This window comes from Siniperca chuatsi, linkage group LG7, assembly GCF_020085105.1.
Source record: "Siniperca chuatsi isolate FFG_IHB_CAS linkage group LG7, ASM2008510v1, whole genome shotgun sequence".
Taxonomy (NCBI): Eukaryota; Metazoa; Chordata; class Actinopteri; order Centrarchiformes; family Sinipercidae; genus Siniperca; species Siniperca chuatsi.
The window spans coordinates 22,507,283-22,531,256 of record NC_058048.1 but is presented as its reverse complement, the minus strand read 5'-3'; the positions used below and the strand labels follow the sequence as shown (position 1 = coordinate 22,531,256).

Sequence of the window (23,974 nt, the reverse complement as noted above, 5' to 3'; positions counted from 1 at the left end):
TAGCTTTTAGCTAGTTAGCTTTTAGCTGAACTAGTTTTTCCCCTTCATTATAATTTAAGATTTAGCTACTGTGTCATTTATGTAATAAAACAAACTCAATTACTAAGATGATGGAGCATCAAAATTGATTTTTGAATTCCATAAAACAGGAAAAAGTGAGTAAATTGGGTTTAGCTAACTTAAGTCTATCTCATAGACTAGACCGGCACATAAACCTACAGGAACTTCTAAAGCGTCATCATGGCCCTGCCCCTTTTTGGGGGATGGAAAACCTATAAGATCCTGTAGATGTCAATGCAATTAGGTTTGGATTACGGTTTTGATTTTGTATGTATTAATTTCATGTTAAACAAACCTTTTTATAGACATGTCTAATAGTTAATTAGCCTGAACCTGAGCATTAGCAATACCTTAATGCTGTAATGCCCCCCCTCTTATATGCCTCAAATCTCAGTGAAAGCCTTGGTTATTAATACGTTTGTTTATAGTTTCTTATTCGGCATAATTTAAATGACAGAAGCTAATTCATGTATATAAAGATCTTTACAGTCTGTGGTTACAACTGTAGGTAATAAGCTAGTTAGCCGGGCATGCTAACATTTGCAGTTTATGACAAACACAGATTTTAATCCTTTCCTTAAAGAAAGAATACATCACCTTCCTCTTTATATACAGATACTCACTCTTATTACAGGCCCATGCTCACTGTTGAGCTTACTGTCAAAGTCTGAACAATATAATAATCTGTGGCACTTAAAATAAGATGTATGCATATTTATTTACATCACATTCACATTACAGTTAGTCATAATTACAATGCTACAGCATGACACTGCAATATACAAAAAGTGCTGCTGCAATTTTAGTTCAGAATCACAGTCAACTTCTTCCAGACTTTCAGCTCTAGTTGCACACAACACCAAAACAGAAAAACAAAACCGTTAACATAGTTCCCTTCAAGACCCAAAATCAACAACTTTTTCCCCCTATAAAGTACACAATTTAAATACCAAGAGGTGCTGAAATCTCCTCAATAGTGCAAAAAACATTCAAAGCAGTTAATTCAACACAATTCATAAAAAGGCAGACATCTGCCTTAGTTTGAATGGTATTTTAGAAAGATATTAAAACCATAACAGCCAGAGTTTCATCAAACAGACCCGACCAACAAATGTAATTCAAGTACAATAATAAGCTTATGATTCAACTGCTCTGGTTCAGTGGGAACAAAGGGAGTCATGAATAACATTCCTGTTAAACAGAAGCAAAGTGACATTAAAAACTCAAGATTTTTACAGATTTCCATCACCTGTGTTTTTAATGATATTGCACACCTAATAACTTAAATATGAGTCACTGACAAGAGATTATTTAGTAATATTGACTTTTTTTCTGCAGAGAAAATCAGTGGATATCTTAAAAGCATCAATCGTAAGTGATTTAAATATGACCTATACAGCTGACCTATACTTTAAGTAATTTATGTGGAAGAACAAAAGGGTAACAATAACACCGTAGCTGGTATAGTTATTTAGAGAAAAGCCTTAAATTTGAACAAACTACCGGATCTGCACATGAACTCAGCCTGAGTGACAGCTCAGTGCAAGCAGAGGGAGATTGCAGAATAAAAAACAAATAAATACAGAGGGATCCAGTGACTTTAAACGTCCTTCTCTCGCTCTCAGTCCAAGGTGAGAGCCCATGCAGTGCGAGGCGCGTCGTTGCTCCACCTATCTGATGTTGATTAGCTCGTGACACATTGCCATGGCAGCCACAGCCAAAGCTCAGAGCAGGTCAGGCAGTATGAGGCCCGGGGGTTTGGGCTCCACACAGTTAATCCAGAAATTGGCACAGCTGGCGTGGTACTGGTGGCCCCCGTACAGCAGCTTGAAGTTGTCTGTCTCCGAGTTGAACGCCTGTCAAAAGTGAAAGGTGAAATATTACGCACCTGAATCACTGAGACAATAAACCCATCTGTGCACACAGGAGAAAAAGGGATAAATATGCAGGATATGGACAAGGAAGGAGACCATTTCTTAGCCCTTTACCACTACTACCACAAGACTATGATTGATCAGCCATTGATGCATGTTCTTTGTGTGCACCATCCTACAGTCTTAAGTTAGAATACTTAAAATGGGCACCAATGTTCATTTACAGCATGATTCACATCTTTTTTTAAGAGCAGCACTGTGGTAAACAGTTCAGCTTTTATGTGCGGGACCTTGCTGTACATTCCAGCCAAGTTACGAATTTTAAAATAGGCCTCTGGCAAGAAAAGGATTTCAATACACATGCAATACCTGCTAGAAAATACTCAGCTTTCTCATTTGTTTAAAATGGCCTGCATAAAATTGTATGTGAGTACTTATGCAAGGAAAAGGCAAAAAAAAAAAAAAATCCACTGCATATAAATACATAACCTCAAATAGGTACAACTAAAAAGTGCAAATCTGTGCCACACAGCCACATACTGTGAACATCTCATTGATCACATCTATATCTGAATGAAAGTTTATAAAGAGTCTAAATAAATCTAAAGAATATCAACTGTGTTTTCTGAAGAATGCTGTTGTATTTGAATTCAAAGCACGGAATACAAACATACTGTGACACATTTAAGCTGTTATTGAGTCTTGTGGAGACAAGGCAGTCTCTTTGGTATTTCTGTGATGGAATAAATGAAGGTACACCACATGACTTTGAGAGTGACACACAGAGACCTAAGACGCTGCAAAGGTGCAGTGCAAGGCATCTCTTTACACACAGTATACATTCAAGATTCAGTTTTCCACAGCTGAAGCAGTGAGGTTGCAGCTGCACAGAGAAGTGCATTGGTGTAGTGGTTCATCACGAACCATGATTCTAATATCTAATAAAAAACACTTAATTTGGCTCATCTAGATGCCGGCGTTTTAACTCGAAATTATAGAGCACATCTTTCAAAACATTGATGCAATCTCATGCAAGCATTGCCATGAGGCTGTATGTCTAATCAGATGATGCTACATTTGTTGCTACAAGTTTTTATGGTAAATGGGGAAAAAAATGTCACTCTTGAACGTCTCAAAAATGGCCACAGAAGACAATCCACAAATGTGTACCATGACCCACAAATATTTCACTATGCACAAACATGTATTTTTTTATTTGTGTTGTGTAAATTCATATCCACAAAAATATAGAGCGATTTGCAAATACGCATAACTTACTCTGTAAAAATGTATTTTAATTTCACATAAAAATGATAGAGGTTTTACAAATGTAAATAGTTTCACCACAAGAAATACATGAAAAGTGATAGTTACGCATATGGGGATACATTTTTATGCAAAACCTGTTTCACATGTAAAAATGTATCCCCAAATGTGTAACTATCACTTTACATGTATTTCTTGTGGTGAAACTATTTACATTTGTAAAACCAAATTTTTACGTGAAATTAAAGTGTTTTTACAGAGGAATTGATATCATTAATCAACCCAATGGCCAGAATAAAATGTTGGCCTTGTAACGTTACGTTTCTGCAAACCACAGATACGTTGAATCGAGTTATGTTTCAATGTTGATTGCATTTTAAAATATTTGCGCGTCATTTAATGCTGCATTAAATGGCCGTTATCAGTTGAATAATTATGTTTTATGTTGTGACAACGCTGTAGTTAAGGTCTGGTTAGGTTTAGGCACAAAAAACACTTGGTTAGGGTTAGAAAAAGGTCATGGTTTGGGTCAAAATAACCGGTTTTGTCGGCAGAAAAACAGCTGGTAAGACCGCAGTATCTTTGGGGGGGAAAAGTGACTCGACATAACCTGGGACTTGCTTGAGACTTGGACCAAATGACTTGAATCACATGTCTGCTAAAAAGACAGGGTTAAGAGCCTGAATATATTTAATATCTGATTAACTTTATTATATCTTAAAACTGACGTGAAGTTCTGCTAGGAAGTTTAAACCACATGCAGACTTGCCATTGTTTCCCAAAGGGTAATGCTGCAGGACTTGATGCCGTTTCCATCATTGTCCATGCTCTGTGCCAGCAGATATGGATCAATTCATTTATTTTGCTACAAATCTCCACAGTGGCAAAACATATTTTCAGCCAGACCTGTTGCTTCATAATATGATTTGCTTTTGTGCCTGAAAAGCCCAAATTTTGTGAAAACGGATTGTTTAAACTTTAATGACTCTCCCACATGTTACAGTTGAATTCACTGTAGCTGTTCAGAAAATTAAATGTGTTGATCTGACCCACACTTGAGCGCTGTGATGTGCGTTTGCATTTTCACTGGGCCCAGCTGTAGCACTGTGTCTGCAATCAGGAGATGCTAATGTGTGTGATGAGCAGTTTTAAGAGTTTGCATCCCTGGTGAAATACTGAAGCCGGAGAGAGGAATGAGTCATGTGCAGTGAATCATAGCCTCCCACGCAGAAGGAGAGGGGAGACGCATGCAGAAAGCAACAACTGCATATAAAATACACCAGCACAACACACCATTAAGTCAGATACATCTCCACCTGCCCGAATGTAGTCTGCAGCACAGATGCTCCACTGGATGAAAGGTTTTCTCACGCAAACTGAATGACACATCTCCACTCTCTGCTTTTTCTCACACACTCACATTTCACAAGCAGAGCGATTTCCTTTCGGAGCTCTTTTGTGCCCTGGCCTACTTGTTTCCACAAACCTGCACTTACGGCTGCCAAAGCTGGAAATGTTGGAGGGAGAGGATGCGAAATGAGAGGGTGGTCACACAAAGACACACTGTAATACCTCCTCCTTTCACTGCAGAGCCTTTCCCTCTCAAACCTGCACTTTTCCCTTCATTCTTTCACACTCCAACTCCTTCCTCTTAGACTTCACCTGTATGGCAGTGTATGTAGGCCAATTTAGTCTGTTTCAACTAGACAGATGCTGTACATTATTACACCCTTTAGACAGGCAGCCTCTGGTAACTACTCTGAGACAAGAATGAGCGTAGTCATGCTTTCAAGCTGGAGCTGGTCCGATAAAACTGTGAAAACTAATTCACCTGACCTTTGTAGCTGCATGCAAAGGTTAGGGATTCAGACTGAGCCACTTACTGGTTAGATAATAATAAAATCCACCCTAAATCTACTATCCAGCTTTTCTATACTTCCAAATATTTTCACACAACTTAAAAACAAAAAACAAAGTATAATTACCCATAACCTCCTGTCAGTGTCTTTGGTCAGTGCCTGTAAGCACAAGAGCAGTCAGCATGTTGAGGAATAGTCATGCAATGCCCAGAGCTAAGAAAAGTGTGCACAGAATGAGCAGCAAGCAAACATTCAGATCAGCTGTTTCACCAGGACAGAGCTCCCGTTCCCCAGCATATTTGTAGGTGAAACAGAATCCAAGTTATTACCCTCAGGGCTCCTACACATTTTTATCTAGGAATTCAGGAGATTTAGCCTTGATTGATCTAAAATATTGATTGAAGATTTCAGTCAGATTATAGTAGCAGATCAGTGCAGTCTATCACAGTTAGGCCACTTTTTTATGGACCAATCTGGGTTATAGGCAGAAATAGATAAGCCGCCATTACTGCGATGGCACTTCAATTGTAAACCCATGGATAACACTCTGATGTACAATATGTATGAAGGATTTAATTTTTTAAGCGCTTCTGCCAAGAAATCTGTCCAGCAGATCCTGTAGAACCAGCTATATGTTGAAAATTTTATTTAAATTTTTTTTAAATTTAATACCATTAAAATAAAGGTTATCTACAAAACTTTTCAACAAAATTCAGTCCACTTTTTAAGAGACAGCTAGATGTCTTTTCTGGGCCGTGCTGCTGTTATTAGATGCTCCAACAACAAACTGAGACTTTGGGGGGGACGCAAGTAAAAGCCACAAGCCTCTGATCTATGAAATCAATTTTACTTTCATGAATTTCCATATAAAAATAAATATATATATATATAACTGATATGCTTAAGCAATATAAACTTGCAAGACCTCTTAGATCGTTAGGGAGTGGACTGCTAGTGGTGCCCACGGCAAAATCTCAACAAGGAGAAGCGGCTTTTAGTTATTATGCAGCACTGGAACCAACTCCCTGATAGTCTTAGGAATGCCCCATAAATCCAGACTGAAAACATTATTGTTTTTACTAAATGTTTCTAAACTTTAAACTGGGTTATTATTAACTTTGAATTGTGTTGTTTTTAACTTCTCTTTATAGCACCTTGAATCTACCTCTGTGTATGAAACGTGCTTTATAAATAAAACTGCCTTGCCTTAAATCCTTGTTTTTCAATTGCATTCTGAGGGGCTTGTCGACAAAGGACCGACTAGAAACCACTGAAGACCGAGGGATCTGCCTACATGGCTCTTGCTAGCTTGCTAGCTGTTACTGCATATCCTGACATAAATACCACTTTTACAGTTTCACATGTTCCCGATTTCAATTAAATTGTGCATTTCTTCTGATAACAATGGAAGAAATCATGGTGTTTGGTGTATGGATTTAAATCATAAGCTAGCAAGTAGTTCCTGCTGGGTTTAATTATCTTATATTACTCCACACAGCACTGTCACATCCAGACTGTTGGGGTTGGACAGAAGCCGTACGTTTGTTATTTTTTCCTTAAGTCATAACCAATTTCAGACTAGTGCTTTGAGACTGAATAACTTCCACATTCACACAGACTACCTTCATCTGTCGGGGGGGAAGGCGATTGCTGACCATAATTAACCCAAACATTGCTTTCAGTCTCAATATAAATGTGTTCAGTTCCACAGCAGTAATGGCGGCGATGCTTGAGACCACGAGACATAAATCAGCGCCCCTGACTTTCTTTAGCTGTGTAGGAACCCTGCTAACCCGAGGCACAATATAGGCTGTTGTGACAGAGATGGGCAACCAAAAAACTGATTTACAAACTAAAAATTTGAGGAGATGGGAACATTTGGGGAGAAAACTGCCAAAGTTTGGATCCAAGATTCTATTAGCACTGCTGTCATACGTCCTCAAGTAAATGTTACACAGAATAACCAATCCAAATCCTTGAGGCACTTCAGAAACCTGCATTAATATAAATAGCCAGAAATGCTAAATTATTCAACTTAAAATCCTTTCCAGTGCTTCTCCCTGTAATTGCTCAAATTAGTATTTATCATTTAGCAGAAGTGCTGCAGCACCATTAGCTGAAAAGCATCACTTATGATAAAACTTGCTGCTGCCTTTGACTGACAAACTGAGATGAGAAGCTGCTGCCGTTTGCCCATCCCTGCCTCCTGAAATAGAAAAACAGATGACACAACTGCGGCATCCAAAAATTATTGCTGCAACAGCAACAAGGTGAGACTGAGAAAGTTTGAGGAAAATTTTAGCTCTATTAATTAGAGTGAATTTGACAAAATGATTTTTGGCTCTATTTGTGTCACTAAACAGGATAAACATTTTACAGAATCTTTTGAAATCTAAAAATTCACAGCACAAATTAAGCAGTTCATCTGCTTTCAAGCTTTTTTCACATTTCTTTGATGCCACATCAACATCTCCACCCTTCTGTACCTTTGGTTGAAAAACAAATCAGTACCTCTTCACTTAAGGACAATGCAACAATCAGCGCCGTCTGCTGTAGCCAAAGCCGTTCTTTCACTTCATTATACTCTGAGGGGATGCTATTCTCCACTTGGCTTTTATGCATTCATACCAGTGTGGCGCTGCCAAAAATGTAATTAAAAGATGGGTTATTAATCTCATGCTACTGGCAAAGAGACAAAATAAAACTGCATTCATTTTCAGCCTGCCTCTACGCACACAAGACTGAGAGGTGAGAGAGAGTGTGTGTTTGTGTGTGCAGGTCTATTATCAGCTGTACTCCCTGCTTATGACTAATGTGTAAGCCACATCTGCTTGCGTCCTAGATGCCTCTCAGTCAGCCATATCTTGCCCGGACCATCCATCTGTTTCTGGCTGAGCAGCAGAGGGAACGCGAGAAACAATCAGCGCCACCATCCTGCCCTCGAAACCGCAGGGTCTGAGAATACCATTAATGGCCCACGTCGATGAAAATCGCAGCCACCGTAGGCAAGGAGGTAGAAATATAGCAATTCTGCACATAGTGCCCCAGTTGGAGTTAATAACTGAACAGTTATCAGAAACACCAATGGTTGTTAGCTGAAAGTGGTGAAGTGAGCAGTTACCTCAAAGATAGAGGCGACAGAATAGAAAATGAAACCCTTCCAAAGACAAAGTGACGACCATTGTGACCTTGAAGAACCAATCCCATAGTGCAAAAACCCACCCTGAGGTGCCAAAGTGACAACTCTCCTCTCTCACTTATTTCAAGAGTGCAAATTATTATTCTGAGACACTCAGTATAAAAGCTGGGAGATAAATACGACCTACAATGACCATTTGCTAAACCCCTCCTCTGAACAGTGATTGTCCAATAATGGCTTAGCAACCGTAACTAGGCACGTCAGGACTGTCAAGCATTGGGTTTCTCCACATGTTGAAGCGATGCGCATGGGGCTCTAGTAAGAGCGACAGTTGGCATTTTAAGAGTTTGGAGGGTGTAAAAACAAGAGCAAAAGTGTAAAGAATGGATTAAAGTTAGTTTTTCTGCTCTAACTACTTACTACTTCCAAGACCAAGGAACATATCATTAACTAACTAGCTTAGTTTGTGTGGTTACATGTTAAGCTGATCCTTAATGCTATAAGAGTTTAGTATAACTTTTGAGGCTCTGTCCTGCTATTTATTGGATTTGGAGAAAGTTACACTCCAGCAACTCCAGCCAACGTTACTCAAGATAGAGTTACATTAGCCAAAAACATTGGATAAGTTAGTCCTCATCCTCAAAGTATGTAACAAGCAATATAATAAGCAGCCAGAGTTACGTTAAAACAAAATAACAGTTAGATCTCCCATTTTTCCTTATAATACTTAAAGTACGAGGTCTGACATCTCTAAATAGCAATACAAGAACAATTCAGTTTCTTTATTTACATGTCTGACTTTTTGTCTGGGACATGTAGCTTTAGCCTCAGTCTTATCATGTATGCAGCCATCAAACCAGAGAGTTGGTACATAAAAAAACATTAAAAAAGTCAATTGGAGACAGCATTTTTAATAAACTCATGGAGCTAAGGTAGCTTAATTAGCTAGCTAGCTACAGCTGATCAAATCTGCTAGCGAAAGTTGTCATTTCAGCCAACAAAATGGCTGCCAGTTAGAAATGGGGAGCCTGCTTTGGTCTGCCACTTTCTGAAATCAGGGACCCATTGTTTCAAAAATGTACTATGAATTTTAAGCAGTAAACCACTGTAAATTGCAATATATGCCGTGTGAGAGCGAAAAACCTTGACAAGCATAGCAACAGTAACTAAGAGGGGCGGGCTTAGCTAACGATCAATTGATCCACCTGTTTAAGTTTCAAAGTGTGATTTTGGCTGATTCTATCTGTTACAGTGGTGTCTGCTTAGACACTGTTATGTGTCAACTGTTGTTTGCCTGTGAGAGAGGAGCGATTGAGAGAAGTAAATCCTGTCACTTTGGCCCCCCGCTGGGCTTGACGGTAGGAGGAGAATATGCCCCCCGAGGCACCCAGTGGGAAAGAGAATGAGGGAATGAGATTTGGTTGACAGTTGATTGTCTCATACTCGTTTAAACAGACGTCCAATAGTGCTTTCTTCTTTGTTCTGCAAAACGTTTCAAAGTCAAAGAAATGTCAGTTGTTATTCGCTGAGGATGAGCACAACATTTATGTAAAAATGTATCCACAAACAGTTACTCTGTGTGTTTGTGTGTGCATGCGCACAAACCTTGCTGCGAGCGTCGACGTTGAGCAGACACACCCCACAAGCCAACTCCTTCGCATTCTTGATGCCGTGCCTCAGAATACATGAGGAGAAATCTAGGGAGCTTTCATCGGGCTACACAGACACACGCATACAAAAAACACATACACAAATTTTACTTTCTGCCGCAGGGCAAAATGTCATCTCTATTCCTATAGTAACAGCAGTGAGAACAAGTCTGCTTACAGTAAACATCTCCAAGCATCATCAACTTTTTATAAAGGCTTGACTTCAACTATGTGGAGTAAAAACAAACAATACCACCATATACATCTTTCTACTTTTAAGAAAGAAAGCTACCTGCATGCTTCAATTAAACATTGTTTTCGCTCTTCTCCCTCCTCGAGATATTGTGTCAGTTTTATCTTCTGCAGTGTGAAAAACAATATCCCTCCTCTGCTGGCTCTGTGGATGAGGACAGTTGTCCTCCTCCTCTCTGCTTCTGCTTTACAGACACTAGCAGACAGCTGGATAAATAAATCTATACAGTCCTTGTCATCCCTGTTGATCCAACCACCAGCCTACCAAAAGGCTCCAGCTACATTGCAAACAAATCGATGAGTCATTGATTTTAACCTAATTGAAAGACAATACTGGATTCGCTAACATTTCATTATGTTATTGGCAGCCTTTTTATTGTGAATTGAGCCACAATGCTCTATAATCATGTGTATTTGTGTACCTACACTTGAAGTGTGTAAACATGTCTGGGTGATAATGGAAGGCAGTAAAAGCAGCTGCGTACATACATCTGTGTATTTACTGTATAACTGTCCTGTGCTATGGCATATTTATATTTTTTTGAGCATCTTACAGCGAGCTTGGCCAGCGACATGAAGCCCATGAGGTTGTTCCACACTCGGCTGATGTCCTTCAGCAGCTGCTGCAGCTTCTCGGAGCACACGGCTGTCGCCTTGATGCCCAGCTCCACACGCCTGGTTACGCGATACACTTCCACCACACCTGACAGAGAAAATGCACAAACACACAAATCACAAAAACATCTTTGTTGCTCTTTTTATTCCATTTTCAAGAGATGCACTGTGTTCAGTCCCTCGCTGTGACATGTTTGCCACTCACAGCTCATTAAAAGCAGGGAAACACAATAAGGGAGTAGGACCTTGTCAGACCAGGCAGAGATAAGCCATCACAGCTCGTTTTAATCTTGTCCTCTCTGTCCCTCTGTCCTTCAGAGGGTGTAAGGCCACACACAGGGTTCTTTAACAGTCCTGGCTTGTTTATACTGGTGTGTGTGCATGAGTGTGTGTGGTTTGCTCCTCACCCAGCAGATACTCCATGCCCTGAGCAGACTGGATGACCTCGGTGCAGACAGAGGAGCTGCTGATGCCGTTCAGGATGTTGTTAGCTTTGGTGATGACCTTAATGTGGGAAGACAGAAGACCAGCGATATGACATATATACTGTTTTTGCTCATCATAATCATCATAAAACAGCTGACCAACATTTATAACCTCTGCCAAGGAGTGTATGCCTTCACCAGTTTTTGTAAGTTTTGGAGGTGCCCTGCTGAATAAATAAACCACAAAGTTTGATTTGACAGAATAGTTTTGGGTCAAGAGACAACTGCTCAGGATTGCCAGCATCACCATAAGTGTTGTTTTGTCTTTAAATGATAAAATTAATAAAAATGATAATGAAAATATTTATTAATTTACGATATTTCGGTCTGTTATAAGGTTGAACAGACCGAAACGTTGTGAATTAATAAATATTCCAGCAGTAGGCCAGACAGCGTGCAAGTTTTCTAATTTTTATTCAACTTGTGTTTCCCTCTGATGCAGATTCAGTTGGGGAAAGATTTTAGATTTTTTGAGGACACTTTAAATTTGTTGTTCTAAATCCAAAAGTTATTTTTGCAGGGGTAAAGAAAATTATTTATTCCAAAACTTCTGTGATAAGAAAAATGACCTTAGGTGAAACAGCAGGCTGAAAAACATTTCAGTGCTTTTTGGTTATCTTAAATGTGAGAGTGACTATACAAATGTAGTAGAGTAATTAAGTCTGGCCATGGGACAGGGTCAGACGCAGGACACAAAAAAAAACAAACCTCCAGAGCATTTTCCAGACACCTTTGCCACTCGTATGCGTAGCGCTCGCTCTCCTGTAACAACACAACACAAAATTATCTCAAATGAACACAAAGGCAAAACAGAACAGATCAGAGTAACATTTCCGTATTCTGTAGCCTTTAACAGTCCTGAGTATTGGGCTGAAATCTGGTGATTGATAACAACGCTAATATGTGGTCCAATTAATGACAGGCCCTCATCACCTCCACCTCCCCAGTCAGGTCCTTGTACTTGTCCCTGATGACAGGCAGGGCGGGCTTCTCGCTGAGGGTGTTGGATCTGTCTCTGAAGGGCTGCTCTGGAGCCGGAGACGGGGGCGAACGCCCAATCTCCTTGTCGCCCAAACTGTGACTGCGTTTGTGGGAGCCTGCGGCAAAGACAGGAGAGAAGAGGGAGATGAATAATGTTAGCGAGAACACGAACACATATATAAACTTTTTTTTTTGCTCTATATCAGCTCAGAAACCCATGGCAATGACTCATTTTGAGATATGCACCTGTTTGTTTGCAATTATTATACTTCCATTCTGTTGTGGCTAATTCCTCACGGACAAGGACAGCATGAGTAAATACTTAATTTGTGACCAAACAACAATTAGGTACAAAACAGAGGCACAAATATGCAGGTATGAATTATTCAAAGGGACTCACAGACGGACAAATCCTGGCAGGGTACCACAACAAACACATGCTAAGCCCAGACTATTCCAGTGGGGCTGGCAGTTAGTGTGTGTGTGTGTGAGGGTTGTCCAGACACAGGTAATCTACCCCCCCGCCAACTCCACCACCCACAGAGACATGCGTCATCCTCCCCATAACCCAGAAGCTCCACCATGATCAGATTACTGTTCCACTGGGCGATGAGAAGTAAGTAAAGCCCTCTTCTTCACACAAATTAAATCCAGCACAGGGAGATAAATCTGTGGGGCAAATGGGCTTTTATCACAGTGCAAGAAGCGCTAATACATTTTTCGTGGAACATGACACCAGCAAATAGCAATTAAAAAATGTAGTCTTTCAGTGGATACGGTTCATTTCTGCACATGGATCTGTTGGCCTCTGCTAATACATTTCACCTGTCACTGCCATTAGAGCAGGGCTGTCATCTCAACACTGCCATCTAATGTCTGACAGCTTTATTACATATCTGATGGGCCTAATAAGTGGCGGTGGGAGAAGATGCTTGAAGACAGTGTTGCGCCATTTTAGAGCCAAGGGCTTAGAGCTGACCAGTAGAGCCAATCTTAAGTCAGTCAGTCTTAATTAAAAACATGTCATCTTTGGTCACAATTTTGATATTAACATCACATTATAGTGCCGAAACAAATTAGTTAATTAAGTCATTAGTTAATCCACAGGAAATTAGTTGATGGAAATTTTGATAATAAATCATCTAAATCATTTATCAAGCAAAAATGCACACATTCAGCTTCTCAAATGTGAGGATTTGCTGCTTGTCTCTGTTTAATATCACTGTAAACTGAATAATTTAGGATTTTGGACAAATAAACCAATTTGAAGACATCATCTTGGGTTCTGGTAATTTTTTATATGCATTTTACAATATGTTACATACAAACAACTGCAATTAATGGTCATTTTTATAATCAATTCATCTGCCTATCAAATGTTCCCAGAATCCAAGGTGACAAGAGATAAATGAATGATGAAAATGTTGTATTTAGTGTTAGTTGTATTTCTATCACATATAGTAGGATTAACATGATGATTGTGACTCACCTTGAACAGACAAGTCAAAGGTTGCCAGTTCGTTCTTGATCATCTCCTCACTGGACTTGACTTTGGTCTGAGTGCTGGCTTTGAGGAAGTCAGACTTGCCAAACTTAGGCTTGTCCCCCTGGAATGCTCCAAACTCATCACAGGCTTCACTTTGGTTTCCCTCGGAGCCCGCCTCAGCGGTGGCAGCAGGCGAGTCGGACTTTTCAGAAACAGTACTTGCAAAGTCCCCAAAGTCATCGACACCACCCTGGTCGCCGGAGCCAAAATCAGCAAAGGCTTCAAACTTGTCATCTGTCGATGAGCCATCCTCGGTGGGGAAGGAGGTGGTGATCTTTGCTATGGAGCAGCTTGTGATGTTTTCGGTGCTACCAAAGGTCAGCTCCTTCCTCTGTACAGGCACTAAAGATGGCAGGGAAGCTCCTTCCAAGCCCTGCGGCTTTCTGACCTCACCGGGCAGACATTCCTCCCGGTCTGACCAGTCATAGCTGGACAGGGTGCTGAGGGCCGACGTCCCAAAGGGGTCAAATTTCATGTCGTCTCCCTCTGTAATGACAACACAGACATGCGAGTGGTTCCTAGGAATAGCACAGATGCTGTCATGATCGGCGGTAGATTAATGAGCCTGGATGAAGGATTTCTGTTGAATTTTCATTTTGTCACTTATCTATATTTTAAGTGATTTCTCTTTTCTTCTAATGGGAATTAGGTCTTGAGAAAAACTCTTTGAATTATAAAGGGTCAGTTAACCTAAATTACAAAACATATTTTCTCACTTACCTCTAGTGGTGTCTAGCCATGCAGATAGTTTTACTTTTATTTGCCAGGTTTTGATATATGTGTCTGACATTTCTGTATGCACCCCTATACAATGGAGGTGAATGAAATTTTGTTTGTGGTGCTCAAAGGGTTGAAAATGACACACACACACAAAAAAAAAATCAACAGAAAGATCTCTAAAAACAATGTCCCAAGTTACCCTGGGTGATCCACACACACACCTCACTGTGGAAGGTTATTATCTGGAGTAACGTGAAGATTGTTTTTGAAATTATTAATCCTGTAAGCAGCACAAATCAAAGTCCATTCATTTCCATTACAGATATCTCAAAACGTGTGCAGATAAAACCTAAACTATCTACTGCATGGCTAGACACCACTACAGGTAAAAGAGAAAACATAGTGTTATTATTATCATATGTATTATAAAAGGACACCCTCCCCATATTTTGCCTTTAAAGATGTGAAAACATATATCGTGACTCAGCACATTTCTGATGTCGACTGCTTCATTATTATACTAGCACCTGACTCATTCTTGTTGTAACAGTAATAATACCTACTATGTTGGAGTAATATATCTTCTGACCCACATTTTTGAGAGATCTGTTTAATAAATTAATAAAGGGTAAACAAGTTGTTTTGATGTGAAGCTGAAGCATGCTTATGAGAAGAAAATTACTGCCATCATTTTACTGAAACACAAAGAACACTAAGACTGCTGTGGATATAGTGGACAATTCCTCTAGTCTGGCTACGCGATAACACTCACTGCGGTGACAAACAGCCTTTATATTATATGCAACCTGAAGGATTTTGACTTTCCTGTCACTACATCTGCTCTGTTTCTTACACTGTGTTGTGTTGACAGACAGTTTGTGATCAGTTTCTTTATGACTAATACAAACTGACAGAGCTATACAGCTTGCACACATTCGTCAACACTTTAGTATTCAGTTTCACTCACACACTCTCAAACACACAAATCGACCTTGTTGAACCCTTCCTATTTTGCATGACAGAACCCTCAGATACAAAAAGCAATTTGTGAAATTGACAAGGACCTAGTGCTGTAAGCCTTGTGTCATTAGATCACTTTACGGCTTCTCAAGAAAGGAAAGGAGAAAATAAGACGGTACGCATTTCAGCAATACCAACAGTAATATTTATTACGACAACATGAGTAGAGAGAAAGAGAAAGGTCACAAAGCACTGTGAAAGAGGTCTATCATTACAAGAGGTTTGTCAAACTAACACTTGTAAAATTAGATTTCAGTCATTTAGAGTACAAGAGCATGCAGAGTCAGGAGAAAAGGAAGAAAACAAACAGCGAAAAGGTAAAACAAAGATAATCTGAGGATATAGAAGCACAAACCAGAATGAGAAGGCACATTCACAGACTAGAATCAGTAATTCTGGGGAGATGACAAACTTGGTTTTACTATTAGTTTGTAAAGCAACAGGTGTTTTGGAAAAGATATGAATACAGAACACTTGAAAAGCCAGGTTGAAAAGATAATTCAAAGAACAAGCTCAAGGCAGGAAGCATTAACCCTTTGAGGACCTGAGGGGGAAATTCCAAAAAACCAATGCTTGTTTGGAAAGGCTGTGTACAAACTGCACTTTTGGAGCAGTGAGGACTTAAAAGCCACAATTTAAGAGGCTGCCATTTTTATACATTTACAATTATGAAATAAGATACTGGTGTTTACTCTAATAGCAAATAAGAGGAGATTATCACAATATCTGCAATAATCTGCATTTAAAAACGTGAAGTGATCTTCATTCAAGCACTCAAAGGGTTACAGAAAACAAAGAGGGCCATCCTTACACCTGACATCCCAGAAAGGGCCTTAAATTTACATCCAATCACAGATGCAGAAACAGATTTAAAGAGACAGTATCCTTTTTCTCTTGCTACAGTGATTGTTTGTCAAAGCAGGCTAATGTGTACAAACTCTTATGATCCCCTAAATAATAGCACATCATTATTACGCAAGACAACAACGTTTAGTTTGGAATGTTAACCTAAAATATTTTAACGAACATTTTAGTCTTACTAAATACTGTTGGCTACATTTAATTTACATAGTTGGCAAATCACAACAAGCTCAAGGAGTCTTTCATAATAAGAGCTCATATTCCTGTAATAAAAATACACTATTAAATCTGTATACATGTTTTCCTGTGATAAAAACAACTTGCAATACTGTTATGCATAAAATGGTATCTTGTATTATGTTCTTGTCAATTTCACAAATTGAAAAGGCAGGCACACTGCAGCAAAAAGCAAGGCAGGAAGGGTAATACTAACTTCATTATCTTCTCAGAGAGCTAGACCGTAGAGCCACACATGATAATTAAATTCATGCTGCAATATCACAGATAACGGTGAGAAAAAAAAAGAAAAGAAAAAGAAAATCCAATTCCTCTTGTGCTCCAGACTCAAAAGGAACCTCACAAAAGAAATACTGTCTCTTTAAGATTACGTACATGTTCAGAAACACAGTGCAAAGCATGGTGAGGTGCTTAACCTGCTCGGCCTGCTACACTTTAACAACATTTTAATCCCAGAGCTCTCCAAGAACAAGAACATCGGATAAATAAGGGTGGAAGGGAAATGTGGAGCAGCTGTTACAGTAGTGTAGAAAGCTTCTTAGGAATGTATTGATGTTAAACCTGGCGCTGTCTTTGCCAAATCAGCAATAGTTTAACCGTTTTGCTGCAGCTCCATGGACTGTTTGTGTGAACACATCATCTTACTCTATTAGTACAGAAGGGCATGTTTCGGTTACCCAAAGTTCGACCGCTGTACAGAAACTGAAATAAGGCAATGGGGATGTTTACATTTATGATTTCTTATGGTCAGGAAGAGGAATTATCAATTCCTTGGATGAAATGATGTGGTATACATGTTGTTTAACTGATAATTAACTGATATGTTGAGATACGTAAAGCTTAGAAACAACTGCTGTCCATGCAGAAAGTTGGAAAAATTAGTAAAAAAGTGTCACTGTTGTCTGGTGAAGACTTTGCCAACTTTCTTGACCTGCAGAAAATGATCTGAGCCTCCAAAAAATTAAAATCACAAATGTTTGAGTTGCAAGGCTTTTCACCTGACAACAATTACACGCCGTCTCGGGTTACATTAAGAATTGGTCTTGAATGTTTTCTGTGAAACATGAGCCATGACATGGAAGGTGAGATGCTCGATGAATAAATGATGAGCACTGGAGAGAGGAGGAGAGGGAGCGCTGACATTGACATTACCTGATTGTTACTGAACCTAGGTCGATATCCTTTTAATAAATGACCCAACAACAACAAGTTATAGGTAAACTTTAACTCCACTTTGATGGACATGAGGTAGGGGGGAAAAAGCCAGCAAGCTATTAGAGGCTGATTTGACCAAAATAATACTGCATTACAAGTCTGAAATACTGCAGGGTAATAAAATAGCTCACATACATAAAGACGCAAAAAGCACACACACACATTCAAATACTCTGGCCTGGAAATTGTATTGCATCCAGCTATGATGTGCCTAACATCTCAGCTGCTTTTGTGACACCATTCACTGTCGCTCTAATTCAAAATAGCTTGTTTCCTGCTAAATGTCCTATTTACGGAAACATATATTTCCAGCTAATCAAAATTATATTATCTGGTACACATTCAGCACAAACCAAATGTCAACAGTTAAAAAGGTGAATAATGGCTTACAGATAATGCCTTTGGTAAACTGCGGCCTATTGTGCGAAACCTGTGATTAGAATAATCAAGAGGATCGTAACGGTAACGCCCTCCTGTACTCGTCTGTATTCAATTCAACCTTTCTGTATGCATTGCACGACATGCCAACAACACACATACACACAGAGTTTGGCCTGTGGAGGTAAAAGGTACACTGAAAGGAAGCGAGATGTCTGCTGCTGCAGCTTGGACACAACAAACAGGGAGCTTAACCGAGTCACAGACAGCGGCCGGGGACCTCGTCTATGAAGTATGACTGCCATCACATAAAAACCAGGCACTCATCATTTGTAAATAAATAGAGATATGGGCCGGGACCTTTCTGTCATTACAATAATAATATATGCAGGCAGGGAGTGAGGAGAAAATGGAAATAAAAAGAGAAGGGAGGATTCAAATAAATACATAAATAAATAAGATGAATGATGAAATGTAGAATGAAAGATGCCACTAATCTGATATGTTATTCATGTAGTGTTATGTCTGTTTTCAGTGGTTGAGCATATTCAATTCAATTAGGACTTCATTACTTGCCCTTTAACCCCTTGTTTGGTTGTCACAAGTGTGCACTGAGGAGGAGAGGCCACCGCTGGCCCTGGAATTAATACTGTGTGTGACTGGACGGGGCCTCACCAGAGCAATCGCACTAGTTCCTCACCTGTAGCAGGGGGCTGGTGGGCCGAGAGACCCGGCAAATCCAGTGAGCTGTCCGACATCACATGCTTCAGGTCTCCGCCCATGTCCGAGAGTTTCATGTCTAGCTGCACTGAGAGTGCGTCCTCTGAGTCGTCCTTTCCTACACTGCTTCCGCCGATGGATGGGAGGTCGAGGGACTTGACAGAGGCGGAGTCCTCTTTGGCCTGTTTGAAAGCGGCCACCTTGTCCACAAGAGTCTTTTCCGAAGCCCCGAGCGCTGTGCAGAACTTCGAGGACTGAAAGTCGGCAAAGTCATCTGCGTCGCTCTTGAGAGAAGAGAAGGAGCCACCACCACTCTCCTTAGTATCATCGTAGGCCAATCCTCCCTCCAGAGACAGCTGTTTGAATACATCGTACTTGTCGGAGCTCTGCTGAGGCCGCTGCTGAGTGGAGGTCTCCACTTGGACCCCCACACTGCTCTCGCATTTAGGCTCTCCACCAGAACTGCCAAACGCCATGAAGTCTGCAAAGTCGTCCTGAGGGGCTGCCACAGCTCCTCCTGCTGCTGAAGCTTGAGCAGCATCAGATGAGGAGCCAAAAAGGGCAAAATCACCAAAATCATCTGCACCTCCCCCGGGAGGTTTGGCTCCACCTGGTAGGAGCACTAGAGAGGGGGGCACAGCAACAGAAGGGAATGTGCTGGGTTTTGTCTCAGTGGGGGCAGGAATAGAGGAAGCTATGGAAGAGAAAAGGTCCAGGTCGGCCATGTTGAGAGGATTTTTGGGCTGAGAAAGAGACACTGCTGGCTGTTGCTGCTGCTGTGGTAGATGTTGTAGAGACTGAGAGTTTGGGAAAGTACAAGGGAAGGCAGGTTGAAAGATCTTGGCCTGTTCCGAAGAGTCTAGTGGAGAGACGCTGTCGGCGGTTTTAAAGTCTGTGAAGCCATCATCAGCGCTGACAGACTTGAAATCTGCAAATCCTTCCCCTGCGAACCAAAGAGAACAAGTTAAGATCATTAAAACATATTTAACATGGCAGAGAGACATAATGGGAAACTGGTATGAGACAGTAAAGCCTCAGCTGCACCAGCCATGATTCTGTCATTTTACAATCCTACAAGAAAGGAAGCATGTGGTTTAGTTATGGCTTTGTGGCGTTGTGAAACTTCCTGTCTTGTGATGAACTGTGCAGTGTCCAAAAAACAGCACACATCACTGCACAAAAAAGCTACATCATCTAAAGACACATACATCTGCACTAACATGCAATGAACTGTTCCGACTGGAACAGAACATGAAAATGCAATTTTGCAACAAAAACAAATCCATCTTAACAAGTTATTTTGTCTCCATGTGTCTGAAAATCCTTTAACTTTCCAAGTGAAAATTTCTCCCAGTGAAATAACAGAGATCAACTTGCTACCAATGCTATTTCAGCATTTTTGGTTTTCAAGTTAGAAACTAGTGTCAAGTATATTTTAAAATTGAGCAGACTAGGGAAAATACAGTCGTCTACAACTATCGGGAACAAGTGCAAATAAAATTTCCACTAGTTACATCTGGCTAGCTTTGTGTCCTGGCAAATAATGTAACTGTAAATATTAGCGGGTATTTTTCCAGGACAGTCCTGATACAACAGGAAACACCATCTGGAGATGTCAAAATGGTTTGGAGAAGAGAGATTTGACTTTACTTCTTGGAGACCACCAATAATAGATAAATACTTTCGTTTTACTACTGAAGGGTAAATATTAGCTAAATATGTTTAATAGAATGTGTCAGAATTGAATGTGATAAGGTGTACTTGAGTAGACATGTGAGCCAATGTTCAATAAAAATAAAGATTTTCAAGTTTGCCAATGTTGAATAAGAATACTAGATTCTTACACGATCAGTTGCAACAATTTTAAGTGGTTGTAACTGTTTCAGCTCGAGTAACATTATATAGAGTAGGTTGTTTTACTTTTTTGTTTAAAGAAAGAAGACATTTTTAAATTCAATAGAAACTGAAATTACCAGTTAAGATGGGTATTTTTGCAATGAGAAAACTCCTTATGTGCTATAATAAGAGCAGCAGAAACACATTTGGAACAGAGTCATTTTGTCTCTTTTTGCTGAAACACGCTGCTTGTATAAACCACACAGAAAAAAGTCAGAATGCATTCTTGAGTTTCAGTGGTTGTTAATCCACTGTGGTATGATATATGCATGGACTGAAACAGAGAATCTGTTCACACTGCTGGTGTACGGTGGAGGAGAGATAACTAATGGGCTCGTTAAGGAGATGGAACCTGACAATGCCAAGGAAAGGTCACCGCAAAGCATGACTTACTGGAGTTGTAAGAGCTGTCCCCATCGGAAACTGTTCTAATGAAACAGGGATGGGAAACACACTGGTATCAACACTGCAGGCTTGCAAAACAAAATACTGTGTAAACATGGAACAATGGTAATATGGCATTGTAGTGACCTGACAGCTTTACCCAAGTTATAAAACAATGTTTAATTGGAAGGAATTCAACACTAACGCCACTCTCTTCCCTACAAATTCCGACCTAAATAACACAAAGACTTGTTTTCTAAGAAGGATATGATATTGTTCTTGAAGGTCTCCTGTCCTTTAGCCATGTGCTTGCAGTGACCATCTCAGAGCCCAATATGTCTCTTTGTCATTTGGCGGAGAGGCCAAAGAGATTTTGGCTCAGGAATACCCAGAAATGTATAAACAAAACCAATAGTTTTGCTAATATGCATGTGTGTTTTTCAGAGACAGAGATTGACTTGAATTTGTTAAAAATGCTGGCTGAGATTCTTACCGACTGGTTTCTTGTCAGCAGGTTGCTCAAGTTGTCTGAACACACTGTATTTGTCTCCAATATCTGGATAGGAACAAATGAAGAAGAATGGGTAAAGTACGAACAGAAAATACAACACATTTAACAGGCAGGCAGATGTTGCCTTAATGCAATTTGCTATGGCAAAACGGTACTCAGTGTATTGTCCAAAACACTGAGTTTTTAAGTTAAAAACATTTCCATAAAACTGAAGGTGCCCTCATTTAAGCTGCTTTGGAAATTGTTTCCACTGCATTACAATTTAAGTAGACTTAAAGTCTTAAAGGTACTAGGTAACCTTCAGGGATCAACATTATGTTAAAAAGTAATAAAAGTGTTGTATTAGGTGGATAGAAGAGGATAAAATTTCAGAATCTTAAAAACAGCAGTTGCACTATTCCTCAGCTGTGTCATGGTGAAATGTGTGGAAACCCATATGAGTGATGAGACATCTGAGGTGATGGTGTCACTTGCCAGTTATCTAGCTAGAGAGGAGCTAGAGAGGTGTGTCATTATCTGTGTTGCTGTGTTGGTTTAAACATCTGAAGATCATATTTTTTTCCTTCCCTCTCCTACTTTATCTTTTCTTCCCAGGGTTTTCCCTGGCTGGAGCATTTCATGGAGAGCAGACAATGTTCCTAACATACCGTACATCCAATGGGAGGTATAGAGGGTACCTGAGGCAGGGGGTGTAGGCTCTGCAGGCGGATCCACAGACAGCTGCTTGAAAACAGCATATTTATCAGAGGACGTGACCGAGGTGGAGGAGGAACCAGACACTGGAGTCAGCATGGCAGGCGCACTGCAGGGACACAAAAGTGATAGTAAGAAATCAGGAAGAGTGAGGTTCAATAGTAATCCCCATAAGCTGCCTGAGCTGATTGAACATTTGCCCTGGGCTCAAAAAGTTTGGAGAGTTCATTCTTCGTGATGCTGATGCAACCTGAGGCTACTTTTATCTATATCTTTGCTTTATTCATACAAATACTGAAAAAAGACTAAATCATTATAATGTTCAATATATTCAACATCTGTGCTGTTTGTTAAACTAATGCTCCTTCAATTTGGGCACAGATGACAAGGCCTCTTTGAAATTTTGTTGCCGCCAAGTACTGCCAAATGGCATTCAGCCCAAAAAAAACCAGCTCTGCTTAAGTGTTTGCAATTTTGGGTTTTCAAATTTAAAGTCCTTTTTATGACATTTTTAATTTATCTTGTACTGCCTGTACTTTGCCTTAAACCTAGTTTAATTTAATGGAACAGTTTGACATTTTGGGAAACATGCTTGTTTGCTTTTTTGTTTTCAAGAGTTAGATCGCAAGATTGATACCGCTCTCATGTCTGTCCGTTTAATATGAAGCTAAAGTCAGCAACCGGTTAGCTTAGCTTAGACTTGAAACAGGGGAAAACAGCGGTAAAAACAAAATCCGCCTACCACCATCTCTTAAGCTCACTAACTAACATGTTGTATCTTGTTTGTTTGATCTGTACAAAACCACCGTTTTACAAGGGTTTATGTTGCCGGGCAACCACCGAAGACTTGAGAAAGTTAATGGTCCCAGCCAAGAAATAGTCCGGCAGATAACCCCTCGTAAAACCACAAATGATTGTTTTTACACTTTGGTTTTTGTACGAATTAATCAAACAAGTTATAAATTGGTTAATTACTGAGCTTTCTGATGTTGGTGGGCAGAGTTTGTTACCTTCAGACAGAGCCAGGCTAGCCATTTCCCTCGTCTTTCCAGTGTTTGTGCTAAGCTAAGCTAACTGGCTGTTGGCCAGTGGTGAATTTTGTGTCAGTATCACAAGCAAATGAAATTATATGATAACCATTCGTGTTATGTTCTGATGCCCCTGACAGATACAAAAACAAAGCTGAGCATGTATAAAAATCTTACTTTACATTGCAAAAATTGCTGATCTGATGACGTACAAGAATCAAGCACTGAGGGAATTCATTATGCTCAGTTGCCAGCAAATATTCGTTTCCTCAAAGCCCTTTCTCTGCAAGACATGCTGACAGTAAGTTATGCCTGCCAGTTCATGCTGGCAAACCAACATGAGCTTTTCAGCCTCTCATTTAATCAGACAGCGATCTCACACTCCTGACTGTTTCAGCATTGTAACAAAAAATCCCCACAGTCTATGTTTTCAGGGGAGAAATAGGAGGGAATTATAAAATGCCTATGTCATTTAGATGTGAGATACTTCAGTTCTGCTTTCTCTTTGTCTTTCAACGGATAATTGCCTTTCAGCTTCCTCTCCGTGAATAGACAGTCTCTCCATATGGGCTTGAAAAGTAATAT

At 40.0% G+C, this 23,974-nt stretch overlaps 1 protein-coding gene across 13 annotated transcripts in view; it reads right to left on the bottom strand.

Annotated features, from left to right (window-relative positions):
• Positions 1 to 759: 759 nt before the first annotated feature.
• The window catches only part of synrg (synergin, gamma), a 40,479-nt gene continuing 17,264 nt past the window's right edge, over positions 760 to 23,974 (bottom strand). For 8 of the 13 annotated variants that reach the window (XM_044201908.1, XM_044201909.1, XM_044201913.1 and 5 more), the window contains 12 exons: positions 22,346 to 22,470; positions 21,651 to 21,713; positions 18,858 to 19,820; positions 13,670 to 14,212; positions 12,133 to 12,296; positions 11,908 to 11,961; positions 11,122 to 11,218; positions 10,654 to 10,802; positions 9,804 to 9,914; positions 9,642 to 9,680; positions 5,186 to 5,218; positions 760 to 1,916 (listed from right to left, as the gene is read on the bottom strand). In XM_044201908.1, coding sequence (XP_044057843.1) covers positions 1,785 to 1,916; positions 5,186 to 5,218; positions 9,642 to 9,680; positions 9,804 to 9,914; positions 10,654 to 10,802; positions 11,122 to 11,218; positions 11,908 to 11,961; positions 12,133 to 12,296; positions 13,670 to 14,212; positions 18,858 to 19,820; positions 21,651 to 21,713; positions 22,346 to 22,470 — 2,473 coding nt within the window. In that variant the 3' untranslated portion in view covers positions 760 to 1,784. The remainder of the gene's footprint in view (positions 1,917 to 5,185; positions 5,219 to 9,641; positions 9,681 to 9,803; positions 9,915 to 10,653; positions 10,803 to 11,121; positions 11,219 to 11,907; positions 11,962 to 12,132; positions 12,297 to 13,669; positions 14,213 to 18,857; positions 19,821 to 21,650; positions 21,714 to 22,345; positions 22,471 to 23,974) is intronic. The other 5 variants (XM_044201912.1, XM_044201916.1, XM_044201922.1 and 2 more) reach the window with 2 other exon arrangements.